At 37.1% G+C, this 16,156-nt stretch overlaps 1 protein-coding gene across 8 annotated transcripts in view; it reads right to left on the bottom strand.

Annotated features, from left to right (window-relative positions):
- The window catches only part of LOC129005309 (annexin B9-like), a 78,684-nt gene that overhangs the window by 12,010 nt on the left and 50,518 nt on the right, over window positions 1-16,156 (bottom strand). For all 8 annotated transcript variants that reach the window (XM_054434165.1, XM_054434172.1, XM_054434200.1 and 5 more), the window contains 3 exons: window positions 14,647-14,726; window positions 9,171-9,243; window positions 6,102-6,275 (listed from right to left, as the gene is read on the bottom strand). In XM_054434165.1, coding sequence (XP_054290140.1) covers window positions 6,102-6,275; window positions 9,171-9,243; window positions 14,647-14,726 — 327 coding nt within the window. The remainder of the gene's footprint in view (window positions 1-6,101; window positions 6,276-9,170; window positions 9,244-14,646; window positions 14,727-16,156) is intronic.

Here is a 16,156-nt window from a genome sequence, read left to right as displayed (position 1 = left end):
TTACCGGTTTTACCTGAAATTGCACCTCCAGCCAAAGAATTTTTAATATTTTGTGTAAACTGTTTTTTGAAGTATTAATTGTAGTATTTATGTAACTGTTTTGTGTTTTACTAGTGTATATTACCCTTCTGGACCCTAAATTCATATCTTTTATTGTCAACTTAAATTTTTATGAAAAATGTCTGTCAGAATGTGTCGTTAAAGTTAGTAATATTTAAAAGTCTATTTATTGTTATGTTTTTAAAGCTTTATTTATCTGAATTAATTTTGTCTAGTCATTTTTCTCTTTATAACTCTTAAAGACTGTTTTAAATAAAGGAAAGCCTATTAAAAGAAAAATATTTTTAATAAAAATCTCATTTGTAATAGTTTTGGTTAGTGAACGAGTGGTGCGGATATTGTTTATGGAATTTTTCTTGAAAAGCTTAGTAGGCCTAATGTTCTCAAGTTTATATGGACTTTTATTAGTTAGGCCTGGAATGTGTTCAAAGGGTCCCGGATGTGAGGTTTCATCAGCCGCTGTCCTCGGAGAGGGTCGCCCGGAGGGACACGCCATCTTCTGCCTCCTTGGGCTGCCTACGGCCCAGCTTCTCCGGGGACCATTATGCCGCCCTCCATACAAACATCCGGAGGTGATGTTTTCCGACATCCAGATGGAACACCGCCACTAGTGTGATGTGAAAAGTGCCACCTAACGCAAGTTATTTTTGAAAATATCAGCTTTTTTAAAGACTTAAATCTCTAAAGGGGCCCCCAAATAATTTATTATTTGTTATTTATTTTTAAGCTAATTGTTATTTATTTATTTGAAAGTTATTTATTTATTTAAAGTTGTAGTCCACTGTTACCTTCCTTTTACAGTTACCACTTTTAATTATTTATTTGTTAGGCCTAATTTTGTTACTGGTACCAGTTCTTGTAAGTTCAGAAGGGTAGGCTAAATTCCTTTTCATTAAAATTTTTGATAAAATAATTCTTTGGATGGCTGCTTTGTTGTTATTGTTGAATTTTGAGATTAATTATAGGCTTTGTTGACAACTGTTTGTTTGTTTTTAATATTCACCCACGGCCTTTCACTTTTGTTAGGGATGTGGGGCGGCCACTCGCACTGTCACTATGGGGGGCATGCTTCCAATAGTTGTTCGTCTGGGGGCGGTGCGAGGGGTCGGCTCAATTCTGAACAATAGTAACTTAGTAAACACCACTTTTTTCATACTTAGGTTTACTTGCATTTGGCCTTTCTTTCAATAGTAGTGCCAGATTGTTTTTTTTCCTAAAGTTTTTTTCCTGTTACATTATTTTTCCCCATTAAGGATTTGAATTTATTACTAAGGGAAGAACTATAGTCGGCCAACAGACTTTTTATTTTGGTTCAATCTTTCATTTCTTTCTAAGGAAATGCGTGTGATACCTGACTAGCTGTGTATCCAACAGTCTAAACTCAACTTCTGCATTACCAACACCGGTCCGCTTGTCTTGTTTAATGATTCATTTTATCGGGGGTGTATGTGTGTGCGCGCTATGTGTTTGTGTATGTGCATGTGTATGTGTAAAAAACTTTTAATCCTGACGACCTTCATGTGAAGTAATCATCAGGATGATGACTTCTTAGCAGGTCGAAACTAGTTGTGGAATACAAAAATTGCACTGCCAGAATCAAGTGTTTAAACCACTATAATTGATATTAGTTTGTAGTTTATATGAAAAAGGCCCCCAGAGAATAGCTGTGTTAGAGCATTCTGTAATTATTTCCAGAGGATAAAGGTGAATTTGCCACTCTCAATTGTTCAGTATTAATAGACTTTGATTATAAATAGCCACCAGAATAAGATATTCTTTTATTTATTTAAAAGATTAATCGTTCCAAACACCTACATTTGATTTTACCTACCACATAAAAGTGTGTAACAAGAAATGTAGTAATCTTTCCTTTATTGCCTGCTAAATTGTTTTACTATTTGACATTACATTTACCTTTTTGTCAATCCCCTTGGAAAATAACTCTTTTAGGCCCTGTACACATGAGGGCGGCAGCCGCCGTGGTGGCCGCAGCGGTGGCCGCCTAGGAGCGTACACATGGCAGCGGTTGGAGCCGCGGTTACGCTGCGGTTGCAGTGTGAATTGACCGTCGCTCGACAGCCAGTACTGTATTTACCCAATTATTTTTCTTTTAAACGCGTAACACTTGACAATTCTTTTCAGCAAAAAACTCAAATAACTCTTGCCACGCATTCTTTTTTAAGTTTATGTCCTAAACGTATCTTCTTTTTGTACTTCTTTAATGGACAGTTCAGTGTCAAAGTTTTCTGGTTCCATAGCAGCACGCATGGCCATTGTTAACTTACACTACAAGCACTACATCAACTCCAGCCACAGCTACACACTTCACCAACACAGCGAGAGAGAGATCGATGTCCACAGGGCAAGCGCGCAGATGTCTGTGATCCTATAGTAGCAACTGCAGTCAACCGCGGCGGCTACCGCCCTCATGTGTACGCTCTCATTCCAACTCTAGTAACTTCAATCGCACGGGAGCCGCGGCGGTCGAAGGGAAATCTACGACCGCCGCGGTTCGTTGCGGTTGATTGGAAGTGGGCGGTTGCATGTGAACGGTCCCATTTGCTCCTTTGTACTTTCAACCGCCGCGGTTCCCGCGAAATAGCAACTGCGGCGGCTGCCCCCCTCATGTGTACAGGGCCTTAAGAATAAAAATTATGTTTAATAATTCTTATTTTTATGGTCATTTTTGTTTTGAATTTAAGAAATATTATCATTCAACATAACAATAACAGATGAGTGAACGAATCTATGTATCGTGTATAGCGGAGTCAGAGATTAGCTATCCCCTTGTCTGTGCGTCTGTGTGTTCGCGTAAAAAACTCAAGAACCGTTAAACTGATAGCGATCAAATTTTGCACAGACAATTATGACACCACTGGGAAGATACCATTAAAATTCTCAACGATTCCGCTCAGTAGTAATTATAAAACCCTAAAAATAAATTTTTAAATTTGTCCCATAAGAATAACATTAGAAGCTACCTTCTTCTTCTTTTTATTTGTTTACATTTTGATTGTAAAATTTTGTTGTCTACTTTAGGCAAAGAGAACAACTTTTCTCTAAATATTTTCATTCATGGAGTAAACAGTTTGACGTCTATGAATATATGAAATTATAACTATACAATTTCCAGAATAATAAAGTGAACTTTACAATATTAGTCGGCAGTTATATACAGAATATGTCCATTATTAAAACTGACCTTTACATCACAAATATGTATATTTTGCTTAGGGATGGACGAGATTGGATTTTTAGTTCGAGACGAGACGAGACGAGATTTTTTATTTCTCATAAAATTTCGAGACGAGATCGAGACGAGATTTCTCTTCTCATACACAACGGGAAATGCACGTTCGAAATTTTTACCTGATTTTGTAACATTGTTAGATGACTGTTTAAATACTAAAATAATGATAATAGGCAAGAATATTTACAATCTTTCATTAAATAACATCAGCATAACATTTTTTTATTAATCACGCCTAACTTATTAAAAATGCCTACGATTAGGAAACATGGTGATATCAGTTAGGATAGAGTTCAACTTATCCTAAAATAAAATAAATCATAAAATAAAAGCAATATTAATTTTTATAAAATAGTTACTTGTTTTGACTTTTTTATAGTAATAAAACATTCCTCACACTGCTTACACTTAACAAAACTTCTCAAATGTTATTAAAGTAATATTATTAAAATAATGAAAGTAATATTTACATTAAAAGAATTAAAGTAATATTTACATTAAAAGAATTAATTAAATAAGAACGCCTTCGAAAAGGAAACGCAACTACAACACGCTCCTGTATTGCGGGTATTGCATTGACTTTCTGCAGGCGTTTTTAATTTTTTTTTTTTTTTTTTTTTTAATTCTCGTCTCGATAAAAATCTCGGCCAAAAAGTAATCTCGTCTCGTGTAACGAGATTGAAAATTTCCCGAAAATTTCCCGAAATTTCGAGACTTGACCATCCCTAATTTTGCTATTAGGCAGCTTTTTACATTGTTCAAATTAATGTTAGTTTATTTTCATACTAAAATGCTTTGAGAAGGAAGGGAAACAGGTCCACGTCGTAGGAAGTGGTGAAGGAGGTGGTAAAGGCGAGCAGATCTCCCCAAAATATTTCAAATCCGATTTTAAATTTGTGTCTCAGGGTAGTTCACGAATGTCTCGTTATTCTTCGACCACATTGCGTATACCTCATCATGTGACCACAGCTTATGGCAGGGCTTTTGTTATTACCGTTTGTCATCTGTGGAACAGCCTACCCCTGCACATTAAGACACTAGAAAAGCGTTCCCAGTTTGTGGCGGCACTGAAAAAGCTCTATTTTGAGAAGATGGTCTCGGCTGGCGTGTCCTAGGGCTACTGTTTCTTTGCGCTTTTGCTGATGCGTGTATGCGAGAGTGTGGAAATGTGTTTTTCTATTTGTTAAATTTGTATGTTTTTTTTCTTTTTTTTCTGAGATATGTAGGTACCTACTTGAATTGTTAAATATTTTTATGTTTAATTAGATTAAGTTATCCCAATGTAACATTATTTTTGTTATATTTTGAATGTCAGGTTAAGTGTAAGAAAGGGCCATGTGGCCCTAACTTTGCCTGAAAATGGCCCTAACTTTGCCTTAAAAAATAAACAATTTTTTTTTCATTTCATTTCATTTCTGAGTGTAAGAACATTTTGTGACGATTAGATTAATGTATCTGCAATTACTAAAATTATATTGGAAGGGAGGGAAACAGGTTCACGTTGTAGGAAGTGGGTAAAGGCGAGCAGTTTGGAGTATAGGAACCCTTTGTAGCATGTAAATAAATGTATCTGTAGTACTAAAATGTTATGGGAAGGGAGGGAAACAGGTACACGTCGTAGAAAGTGGTGCAGGAAGTGGTAATGGCGAGTAATGGCGAGCATTGCAGAGTGTGGGAAAAGTTTGTGGCAGTTAGATTAATGTATCTGCAATACTAAAATGATATGGAAAGGGAGGGAAACAGGTCCACGACGTAGGAAGTGGTGAAGGAATTTTTAAAGGCGAGCAGTTCTAGCTGTGGGAACAGTTTGTGGCAGTTAGATTAATGTATCTGCAATACTAAAATGATATGGAAAGGGAGGGAAACAGGTCCAGGACGTAGGAAGTGGTGAAGGAATTTTTAAAGGCGAGCAGTTCTAACTGTGGGAACAGTTTGTGGCAGTTAGATTAATGTATCTGCAATACTAAAATGCTATGGGAAGAGAGACGCTCGTAAATAAAGGCATTTTATAATTGATTTATTTATCGTTTGTAAGTATTATATATATATGCATTTTAAGCCATACCATCTTTTTTAGAAGACTCTTGTACACTGTGTTGCAGTAATTAGGTTAAGTTGGATTAGTTCAGTTTGGCTTCGTTTAGTTTATGATATGCCTAATAACAAATAAGGAAACATTTCTAAAACAAAACGTTGATCGGTAAAAATATTGTGTATAATTTTAAAGAGATGAATTTACAAAAGACAACACGTACAGGAACGATGGATTTACCACATATTGATAATTGTTGGATATCCACGACAAATTTTACCAATGACTTTGGTTAATTAATGGACGAGAAGTTATGATTGTTGTTAACAGAGATTTGGTGGAATTACCCATACAAATAATATTGTGTTCACCAGTGACACCGGTAAAGTAAGTGCGGGTGGACTCTTCCATTGTTGCGCTCACTCATCCCGTTACCCGCTGAATAAGCGAACTACTAGTAATGTAGAAGTACAGTAGATCCTTCTTTATCTAACCTATGGATAATCAACAGTTTCTACCAGTCTAAAGTCTTGACATGTATATGGGTATGCATACATACATGTATTTATACAGGGTTGAATATCACATTAAGTATAAACTACGAGGTTATATATTAAATATTACACATTCAATTCCGGATTGTTTAGTATTTGTCTCACTGTAATTGAGTATACTACTTTTCAGACCTTCTTCTTACGATTATCTGATTATTTGTGTTTTAAGTAATGTATGCAAGGTTATAATGTATGTTATACTTACTGATAGCTAGCAGACCAGTTTCAATGTCCCCTGAGAACTCTCCCCTCACTGCTTTTTCTATCCCATGTCCGGCCAGGCGCTGGTACTCCATGAAGATCTGCACCAGCTGTGGGTAGCTGCGTTGACACAAGATGGCGTTGAACGTAGACTCGTCTGTACCTAACATCAGCTCTCCTGCAAGCACAGACACACACTGTGTGTGTAGCAGCTGTCATGACGTGAAAAAGTTTAAAATGTTCCAATGACATTCAACTGGTTCGTGTAATATTACATGATTATGAAAATGACCTAAAGCAACTAAGTGCCAAAACTAAATGTCTAGAGACCTCTTTTCATGTCATAACGGTCGATAGTTTTTTGAGTACTAGATTTTTTTTTGTTTAATGTGAATAAATAAATCAAAATGGTTCAGTTGCAGACCTATGGGGCTGAAGCTTTTATAGATTTTAAATCCTATACTCTAATACAAGCAAAGTCTGTTTGTCTGTCTGTCTGTATGTCTATCTGTCTCCAGCGAAACTCCAGCGAAAGGATTTTGGAATTAGGGACTTATATCCTTAAAAACTTGATTGGCTACTACAGGGTGTCTACTACATTCTGGATAAAAAATTCATGGACAATTCCCGTACATTTAAGGACACTTTGCCGTAACTTTTGTCGGTGTCATTAGGCCTACCGAATAATTTTCCTGATTTGTCAAACTGTATTAATCTTGTTATTAACTGTAGTTGTGCCCGAGAGAAAAGTAAATAATAATAGATAAGAGTTAGAAAATTTCAAAATAGAAATTTATTGAAAGTAAACAAGCATAGGCCTACCTATACTTTAGGTAAAGCTTGTATAGTGTAACAGAGAAACGCAATCATTGTCTCCTGCGACAGCGACAAATATCTCCATCGGGCACGTAAACTTCATAACATAGCTTATCCGATCCAGGTCGATTAATTTGGCATAATTCTCCCTGGCAAAACGTTAGGCTCTCGACTACTTTTGAAAAAAAAATCTTTAATGCACATTGTTACTCAGTTCTTAGTACAAAATCAAGGTATGGTAAGCGGCTACCAATAAGCAATAAGCACAGAGTAAGATTATTGTATTTTCATTTGCAAAGTTAATATCGACACATAGCAATCATTAGTCGTTTATCTAGGCTCAATTACATTTTCTTAATATATTTTACAGCTCTTTCAAGAATCAAAATACCCAGGCCTAGACCTAATTATTTAGGAGGGCCTATATAAACTGGGTAACAAACAATGAGGTTATAATAGCAGCAAAGTCACTATAATAATTCTAGTTCATAAGATTTAGATTGCTTAAAGCATACATATGGGAAACAAAAAACATTGAAACCTGAATAGCCAACAATATAAGACAAAGATACAGAAAACGCAATGACATAATTTGAAACCAAGCAGGCCTACATAGTGGATAGTGATAAAACATTAATGCAAACAACAATGCTTGTGGTTTTGTCAATTGAAAGATAAAATATCCATAAAAAAGGGGTTAACTTACAAAATAAGACTGTAGATTATTTACATGTTTAATGTGAAACCATAAACAGTTTTATGGCACTAGGCAATGGCCTCGGCAAATTGAATCTTTAAGCCGAAAGTACAAATAAGAAGTGAAATTTAACAGCCATTATAAAGCTATTATTTTCCCGATAAAATAGGTTTGGGATCTCATAATAATTCCTCATAATATAATCTCATAATAAGCCCTAGTAATAAAAAAAGAAGTTGTAAAGGAATAAAAGTGATACAACTTTTATGAGCTAGCTAACTGAGTCAACAGTTCTTGAAGGTACTTGACTTGACACTTGATTGTCGTGATAAAATATTAATGGGTTTGATATTGCTAATGGGATTTTTATTGCATAATTACTCTAGTAATAAATTATGAAAATGTAAACAAACATCTGATAAACCTTTTATGTGCTCCTAACCAACTAGCGATCAATAAAATTATGGCCCATTAAAAATTTAAGGACATAGTCTGGCATTTAAGGACAATTCCCGTACATTTCATGGCCAGTAAAAAATTAAGTACAATTCCCGGATTTCCCGGTTGGTAGACACCCTGTACTAACAGCCACTACCTCAGGAAAATTTGTATTTAGCTACACAACTCATTTAAAAATTAAACATTGGCCTTATGGGTTGCCAAGTAAGTGTTGGTTGAACAAAATAACAATCAAAAAGTAAACAAAAGACTTGTAGCGTGTGATTATGACAAGCCATCCACAGTAGGCCTATACAAACAAATAACAATATACAGTACAAAGGGATAAAATCAGATGTTACTATTGAGCAATGATTACACTGAATATTACTTGATATAGGAGAAATAAGCAAGTCAGTTTTGATGAGTGATGACTGTTTCATGTTGGTGCCGTTTGAGTGCACTGGCTTCAACTCAATGTTTCACTAGGCCTATATTTTACAATTGTTAATATGCACTATTTGTCGGTACTTTAAAGTAGTTTACATAAATTAGACAGTTATAATAAATTGAAATTCCACTGGAACATAAATAAAAGCCAAAATCTGTTGTATTAACAAGAGTTTTCTATGTATATTATTTTACATTCGAACATCAACATATAAGACTATGCTATCAACATTGCAATAAAAAAAAACACCTCAATATCTTCCCTGTAGCAGCAATCTTAAGTACTTCCTAAAATTAATGTTATTTAAATAGGAAATAAATCTGACAATTTTTAGGGAATATTTTAGTAGAAATCGAGCCAGGTAAATGGAAATTCGCTTAGTCTGCAGGTTTGCTGCGGCGGGGGTATTTATATTCACAAGCGCTTTTGAAAATCATGTTTTCATCTTCAGACTGTGTTGTAAACTAAAACCAAAAGTAAATAGCGCTTGTGAAATATAAAAAAAATATTATACATTGGCCTTTTGTAGGCCTACTTTAAAATTTAGAGTTACATTACATGAAACTACTAGACACGAATTAGATTAAACAGAGCCTATTAAAAAGTGTTAGGCCAACTGTTGCAGGCATACATAATTAATTTTATATTTATAATTAGTATCCATTGCTTACCAGCTTCCAGCAATCTCTGTGCATCCATGACAGCAGCATGATGATCTACAATGTAGTTTTCATCTCTTCTTCCCTGTGAAGTATTTAAAACATAAATACATATAGGCCTAGTGAAAATATGTTACCAACTCCACAATGTAGAACATTTTTCAGGTGAAGAAACTATTTCTGGCAATTAAGTCTTGTGTCACTATTCAAGTCTTGTTCTAGATTGCTACCAATACTACATGTATACTAGCCTATACGTTTATTGTGACACGTTCTCACCTGACACAGAGAGACCATGAGTCGTCTGAAGGATCTAGAAGTGTCACTAGACAAGTCTTGTTCTAGGTTGCTACCAATAATCTACATGTATACTAGATGTATATTGTGACACGTTCTCACCTGACATAGAGAGACCATGAGTCGTCTGAAGGATCCAGAAGTGTCACTAGACAAGTCTTGTTCTAGGTTGCTACCAATAATCTACATGTATACTAGATGTATATTGTGACACGTTCTCACCTGACATAGAGAGACCATGAGTCGTCTGAAGGATCCAGAAGTGTCACTAGACAAGTCTTGTTCTAGGTTGCTACCAATAATCTACATGTATACTAGATGTATATTGTGACACGTTCTCACCTGACACAGAGAGACCATGAGTCGTCTGAAGGATCTAGAAGTGTCACTAGACAAGTCTTGTTCTAGGTTGCTACCAATAATCTACATGTATACTAGATGTATATTGTGACACGTTCTCACCTGACATAGAGAGACCATGAGTCGTCTGAAGGATCCAGAAGTGTCACTAGACAAGTCTTGTTCTAGGTTGCTACCAATAATCTACATGTATACTAGATGTATATTGTGACACGTTCTCACCTGACACAGAGAGACCATGAGTCGTCTGAAGGATCCAGAAGTGTCACTAGACAAGTCTTGTTCTAGGTTGCTACCAATAATCTACATGTATACTAGATGTATATTGTGACACGTTCTCACCTGACACAGAGAGACCATGAGTCGTCTGAAGGATCCAGAAGTGTCACTAGACAAGTCTTGTTCTAGGTTGCTACCAATAATCTACATGTATACTAGATGTATATTGTGACACGTTCTCACCTGACATAGAGAGACCATGAGTCGTCTGAAGGATCCAGAAGTGTCACTAGACAAGTCTTGTTCTAGGTTGCTACCAATAATCTACATGTATACTAGATGTATATTGTGTCCACCTGGAGGGCAAGCAGTCCGTTCTATTTAGACCTGGTCAACTGGCAGAGGCAGCCGCTAGAAACAGCTCCAAACTCATTATCTACTTTGACCGGCCTCGTATTTCACTCTTTGACGACGTGACATACCAGGGTTTTTATGAAACGTACGTACTTCACGCAAAGCGTCCGAAAACTGCAGAGGTGTACGAGCATCCCGACGGCGTTCATTTCATCACTGCCCGTCAGCGCGGCGAGAAGGTGTGCAGACTGTTTTGGGTCTCTCCAAGCAGGACCGAACAGTACTATCTTCGTATCCTCCTCATGTCTGTTCCTTGCCGTGGTTATGCCGACCTCCTGTCCCGTGGTGGACCAAACTGTCGCACTTTTCAAGGGGTCGCGCGGCATCTGGGCTTGGTGCAAGACGAACAGGAGTACCACTACGCGCTGCGCGAAGCCACCACCTTCATGACTGGCCCTAGACTTCGTTCTTTCTTTGTGATCCTCTGCAACATGGGAGCTCCCGCCGCTCTACTGTGGGATGCCTTCCGTGATTCCATCTGCGAGGACCACATTGAGCGTAACCCTCTCGATGTTGAACTGGCCTACAAGCTAGGTCTCATCGAGATTGATCGTAGTCTCCGTCGGCAGGGCTCTTGCGTCGCAGATCACGGCCTCCCCGATGTACACGATGACACGACGGAGTTGGGCAGAGAACTGCTCTTACACGGCGAAAATCAACAGAGAGCGTTTGTGGAGGAGTGGGTGCCAAAGCTCTCTGAAGACCAACACCGTGTATTTGAGTACGTTACCTCCGTTCTCAATGCCCCAGCCAGCGGAACGTCGTCGAAAATCATTTTCCTCGACGGTCCGGGTGGCTACGGAAAGACCACTCTGATTCGTGTCATCCTCGCATACGTGAGAGGTTGTCGTCAGGTTGCACTGGCAGTCGCCAGCTCTGGGATAGCCGCGGGTAACATGCCTGGTGGTACTACAGCACACAGCATGTTCCGGTTGCCGCTCGACTTCGGTGACAGCACCGGCTTTTGGAACATTACCAACGGCTCCCAGCGAGCAGAGCTCATCAGAGCCGCAAGGCTTATTGTCTTTGATGAGGCACCGATGGCACATCGGTTCGTTTTCGAGGTTCTCGACAGATCCCTGCGAGACCTCATGCGTTCCAGTGAGCTATTCGGTGGTAAAATCTTCCTCTGCTGTGGTGACTTCCGCCAGATCGCACCCGTCGTCGTGAACGCTCGAACGCCATCTGACATTGTTTGCGTTTCACTTCGGGCCTCCCATCTCTGGAAACACTTTAAAATCTTTGCCCTGACCACAGCTCACCGAACTAGTAGGTCCACGGCCTATTCAGATTTCCTTCTCGGGGTAGGCAACGGTACTGTTAGTTCGACCACTTTCTTGGAGGGACGGAACGAACAAAGTCTAATTCCGTTGCTCGGAATTAGACAAGTGACGTCTTTGACTGATTTGGTCGATTCCGTCTTTCCCTCAAACGTCCTACTCGACTCTGATCTGTGTTCGCGACGCGCAATCCTCTCGACTCTGATAGTGAACGTCAAGGAGATCAACGACCACATCTTGAACTCCCTTGACGGTCATCTGTACGAGCTGAGGAGCGCCGACACAGTGGACAGAGAGAACGACGATGGCCTGGATGTCGACGTTCAACTCCTGAACACGGCTACTGGCAAGGGCGTACCAGACCATGTTCTGCGGCTGAAGATCGGCTCTGTTTGCCTCATTATGAGGAATCTCAACATCGCTGAAGGACTCGTCAACGGCACTAAAGTCATTGTAATCGGCATCTCCAACCGTCTGATTACAGTGAGACTTCCCGGACAGACGCAACCTATCGGAATTCCCCGGATTACGTTTACGTTCGCGTTTGTCGAGGGTTCGCCGTTACGTGTTCGTCGACGTCAGTTCCCACTGATGTTGGCCTATTGCATGACCGGACACAAGAGCCAAGGTCAGACAATAGATTCAGTCGGTGTTGATTTACGGACCGATTGCTTCACGCACGGGCAACTGTATGTCTTGCTAAGTAGGGTCAGACATCCTGACCATATTGTCGTTCTGGTACATCCCGAACGTGTCCGAGGTGGGATCGCGTACGCGAAAAACATCGTGTACGACGATCTCCTACTCTAAACCGGACTTGACACCAGCAGTAGGCTAGGGGATCTGCTTCATCAAAACTCCCCGTCGTGACTTGACAACACCGGCAGTTGTACATAGGGGACCTGCCTTACCAAAAGTCCCCGTTGTACATATTTCCTTTTAGTTATTTTTTTTTTGTTTAGAAATAAGTAGTTTTTTGTGTGTTTAGTATTCTAGTTTGACAATACGATAGGGGGCCTACCTTATCAAAAGTCCCCGTTGTTGTATATATTTTTTTCTTTTTTTAGTAGTTAGTTTAGTTTCTTAATATCTTCGTTATATATTTTCGTTTTTCGTGTGTTTTTAGTATTCTAGTTTGGCAGTACGATAGGGGGCCTGCCTTATCAAAAGTCCCCGTTGTTGTATATATTTTTTTCTTATTTTTATTAGTTAGTTGAGTTGTTGTTTTTACTTCTTTAGGTAGTTAGTAAAGTTTACTAACTTGTACATTTGTAAATAATTGTAAATATGGTTCCGACGTTTCCTGGCCTCCTCGTGGCGGAACTGGATATGCCATAAAGTTTATGGCTAACCGACAGGGAAACAAACATTACTTGATCTATTTTCATAAATATATACATGAATATCTACTATAACTTATTTACTTCATATAATACTTTACTTTTATCAACTTATTTACTTATCAATCTACATACTTATGGATCTACTTATCTTATACAAAACTTAGCTTGTACATTTGTTAACAATTGTAAATATGGTTCCGACGTTTCCTGGCCTCCTCGTGGCGGAACTGGATATGCCATAAAGTTTATGGCTAACCGACAGGGAAACAAACATTACTTGATCTATTTTCATAAATATATACATGAATATTTACTATAATCTATTTACTTCATATAATGCTTACAATTATCAACTTATTAACTGTTCAATCTACTCTAATATATATTATGAAATAATTATTACTTCAATATCGATTTTCGCTATTGCAATGCCAATTATACTATCACTTCGTTTGACCAAATACTCAGTTGTATGACCAAACACTTTACTAACATATTCTCCTACCGCAACATTATGATTAATTTTTTCATAAGGGGCTCTTTAAGTTTGAGATTGATATTAACTTGCCAGCCTCCTCAAATATATTCGTAAATTGTTTTGTTATACTGACTGTTTCACTGACTGCTTTCTTACCCTCTTTGTTACAACTAAACTACTATATACTAATGACGACTAACAGCTAGGGGGCCTGGGGGCGGAGCCCCCAGCGAGCCAAAGGCGAGTACTAGATGTATATTGTGACACGTTCTCACCTGACACAGAGAGACCATGAGTCGTCTGAAGGATCCAGAAGTGTCACTAGACAAGTCTTGTTCTAGGTTGCTACCAATAATCTACATGTATACTAGATGTATATTGTGACTAGGGATGGTCAAGTCTCGAAATTTCGGGAAATTTTATATCTCGTTACACGAGACGAGATTTCTTTTTGGCCGAGATTTTTATCGAGACGAGAATAAAAAAAAAAAAAAAAAAAAATTAAAAACTCCTGCAGAAAGTCAATGCAATACCCGCAATACAGGAGCGTGTTGTAGTTGCGTTTCCTTTGCGAAGGCGTTCTTATTTAATTAATTCTTAAAATGTAAATATTACTTAAATTATTTTAAAAATATTACTTTAATAACATTTGAGAAGATTTGTTAAGTGTAAGCAGTGTGAGGAATGTTTTATTACTATAAAAAGTCAAAACAAGTAACTATTTTATAAAAAATAATATTGCTTTCATTTTATGATTTATTTTATTTTAGGATAAGTTGAACTCTATCCTAACTGATATCACTATGTTTCCTAATCGTAGGCATTTTTATAAGTTAGGCGTGATTAATAAAAAAAATGTTATGCTGATGTTTTTTAATAAAAGATTGTAAATATTCTTGTGTATTATCATTATTTTTGTATTTAAACAGTTACAAAATCAGGTAAAAATTTTGAACGTGCATTTCTCGTTGTGTATGAGAAGGGAAATCCCGTCTCGATCTCGTCTCGAAATTTTATGAGAAATAAAAAATCTCGTCTCGTCTCGTCTCGAACTAAAAATCCAATCTCGTCCATCCCTAATTGTGACACGTTCTCACCTGACATAGAGAGACCATGAGTCGTCTGAAGGATCCAGAAGTGTCACTAGACAAGTCTTGTTCTAAGTTGCTGCCAAACACTGCAACACAAGTGACCAGATTAAGAGATACTTAAACCAAGAACAGGTACTAAAAATTGATATTGAATACAATAGTTATTTGTGTAACTAGTGCACAAAATGGCACATTAATGCAATTGGGTGAAATGCTTATTTGCTTGGGGCCCATGCGGATAGTGTCTTGAGTTTAAATAGTATAATAAGTTCAGTGCCTGATTTTTATAAATTGTTAACTTGACTTTTGTGTACACAAAGTATTATTTATATTTTGTATTTTTATTAGGCCAACATTGTTTGTTTTTAGAAAAGGAAGCTAGTAAAAAGATTAGGATGAGTTAAATTACCTAGTATCAAACTTTTACACAAATGTAATATTTTTGCCAAGTCTTAGTGAAATTGATTTCTTAAAATAATACAAACAGGCATGGATAGGACAGGATAGTAATACACAAACAAATTACCACTTAATTTAAATGAGACAGACTTAATTTTTCTCGAGAAGGTATAACAGCCCTAGTCCAAGAAAGTAATTGAAAATATTAGGAATCAAAAATAAAATTTCTGAAAAAATTATAAAAAAATATAAAATGAGCATTATAGTTTTAATTTATTCAAATCATCATTTGACTAAAAGCATTTCATAATTATTAATTGTAATATCAAAGCCAGGAAGAGGTTTTTATCTCTAAACCTCAAACTGGTAATATCCGGAACAAGGGTGTGGCTGTGTGGTGAGATATCTTATCACTTAGATTTGTGAAGTAGGTGTGTGAGCTCAATCATTCGCTGTGGTGATAGTTAAAATAAAACATTGAACAGATAAAAAAACCACACAACCTGAGAATAATAAAACTACACATCAAACTTTGTGTCATCTAATAGATATACATCTGTCAAAAGTAGTCAACAATTAGGCCTATTAAAAATTATGTATAATTATGTACGACTCAAAATCTTGTCTAGAAATGTATTTTTTGACATTGATAGAAAAGTCACAAATAAACTCAAAACACGGATAAGCCAAATACTTTCAGTGGAATAATATACCAATTCAAATTTATTTTAAACATTGACATCCTACTACACATTATAGTCTGCTGAAGAACAAAGAATAATATGAAATAAAATTTTTACAAGTTTGTTTAAACCTAATTATGATTATTTTTATAAAGGTGGTTTCTTATAATGTTGATAGAAAATTTTTTTGTTGTAGGCAAGAGTCAATAAAAAATTCTTATTTTAATAATAGTCCAGGCAAATTAGATCAAATATAGGGTGTGCTCCCCAAAAAATCGTCTAAAGCTGGAAAGTGTTTTAATACCTTTTGGGGGTCCCAAATAAGACTCCTGTGAGTTTGCGACGGATTCTGACGTCTGCTTAAGTTTTGGGAGTCGAAAAACTATGAAAATTTTGAACTTTTTTCAGTTTTTCACTTAACTCCTAAATAACGA

Source organism: Macrosteles quadrilineatus, unplaced genomic scaffold (assembly GCF_028750875.1).
Source record: "Macrosteles quadrilineatus isolate MER2022 unplaced genomic scaffold, UCM_ALF_1.0 Scaffold_1__1_contigs__length_201487025, whole genome shotgun sequence".
Taxonomy (NCBI): domain Eukaryota; kingdom Metazoa; phylum Arthropoda; class Insecta; order Hemiptera; family Cicadellidae; genus Macrosteles; species Macrosteles quadrilineatus.
This window is presented reverse-complemented; position numbering and strand designations above follow the sequence as displayed.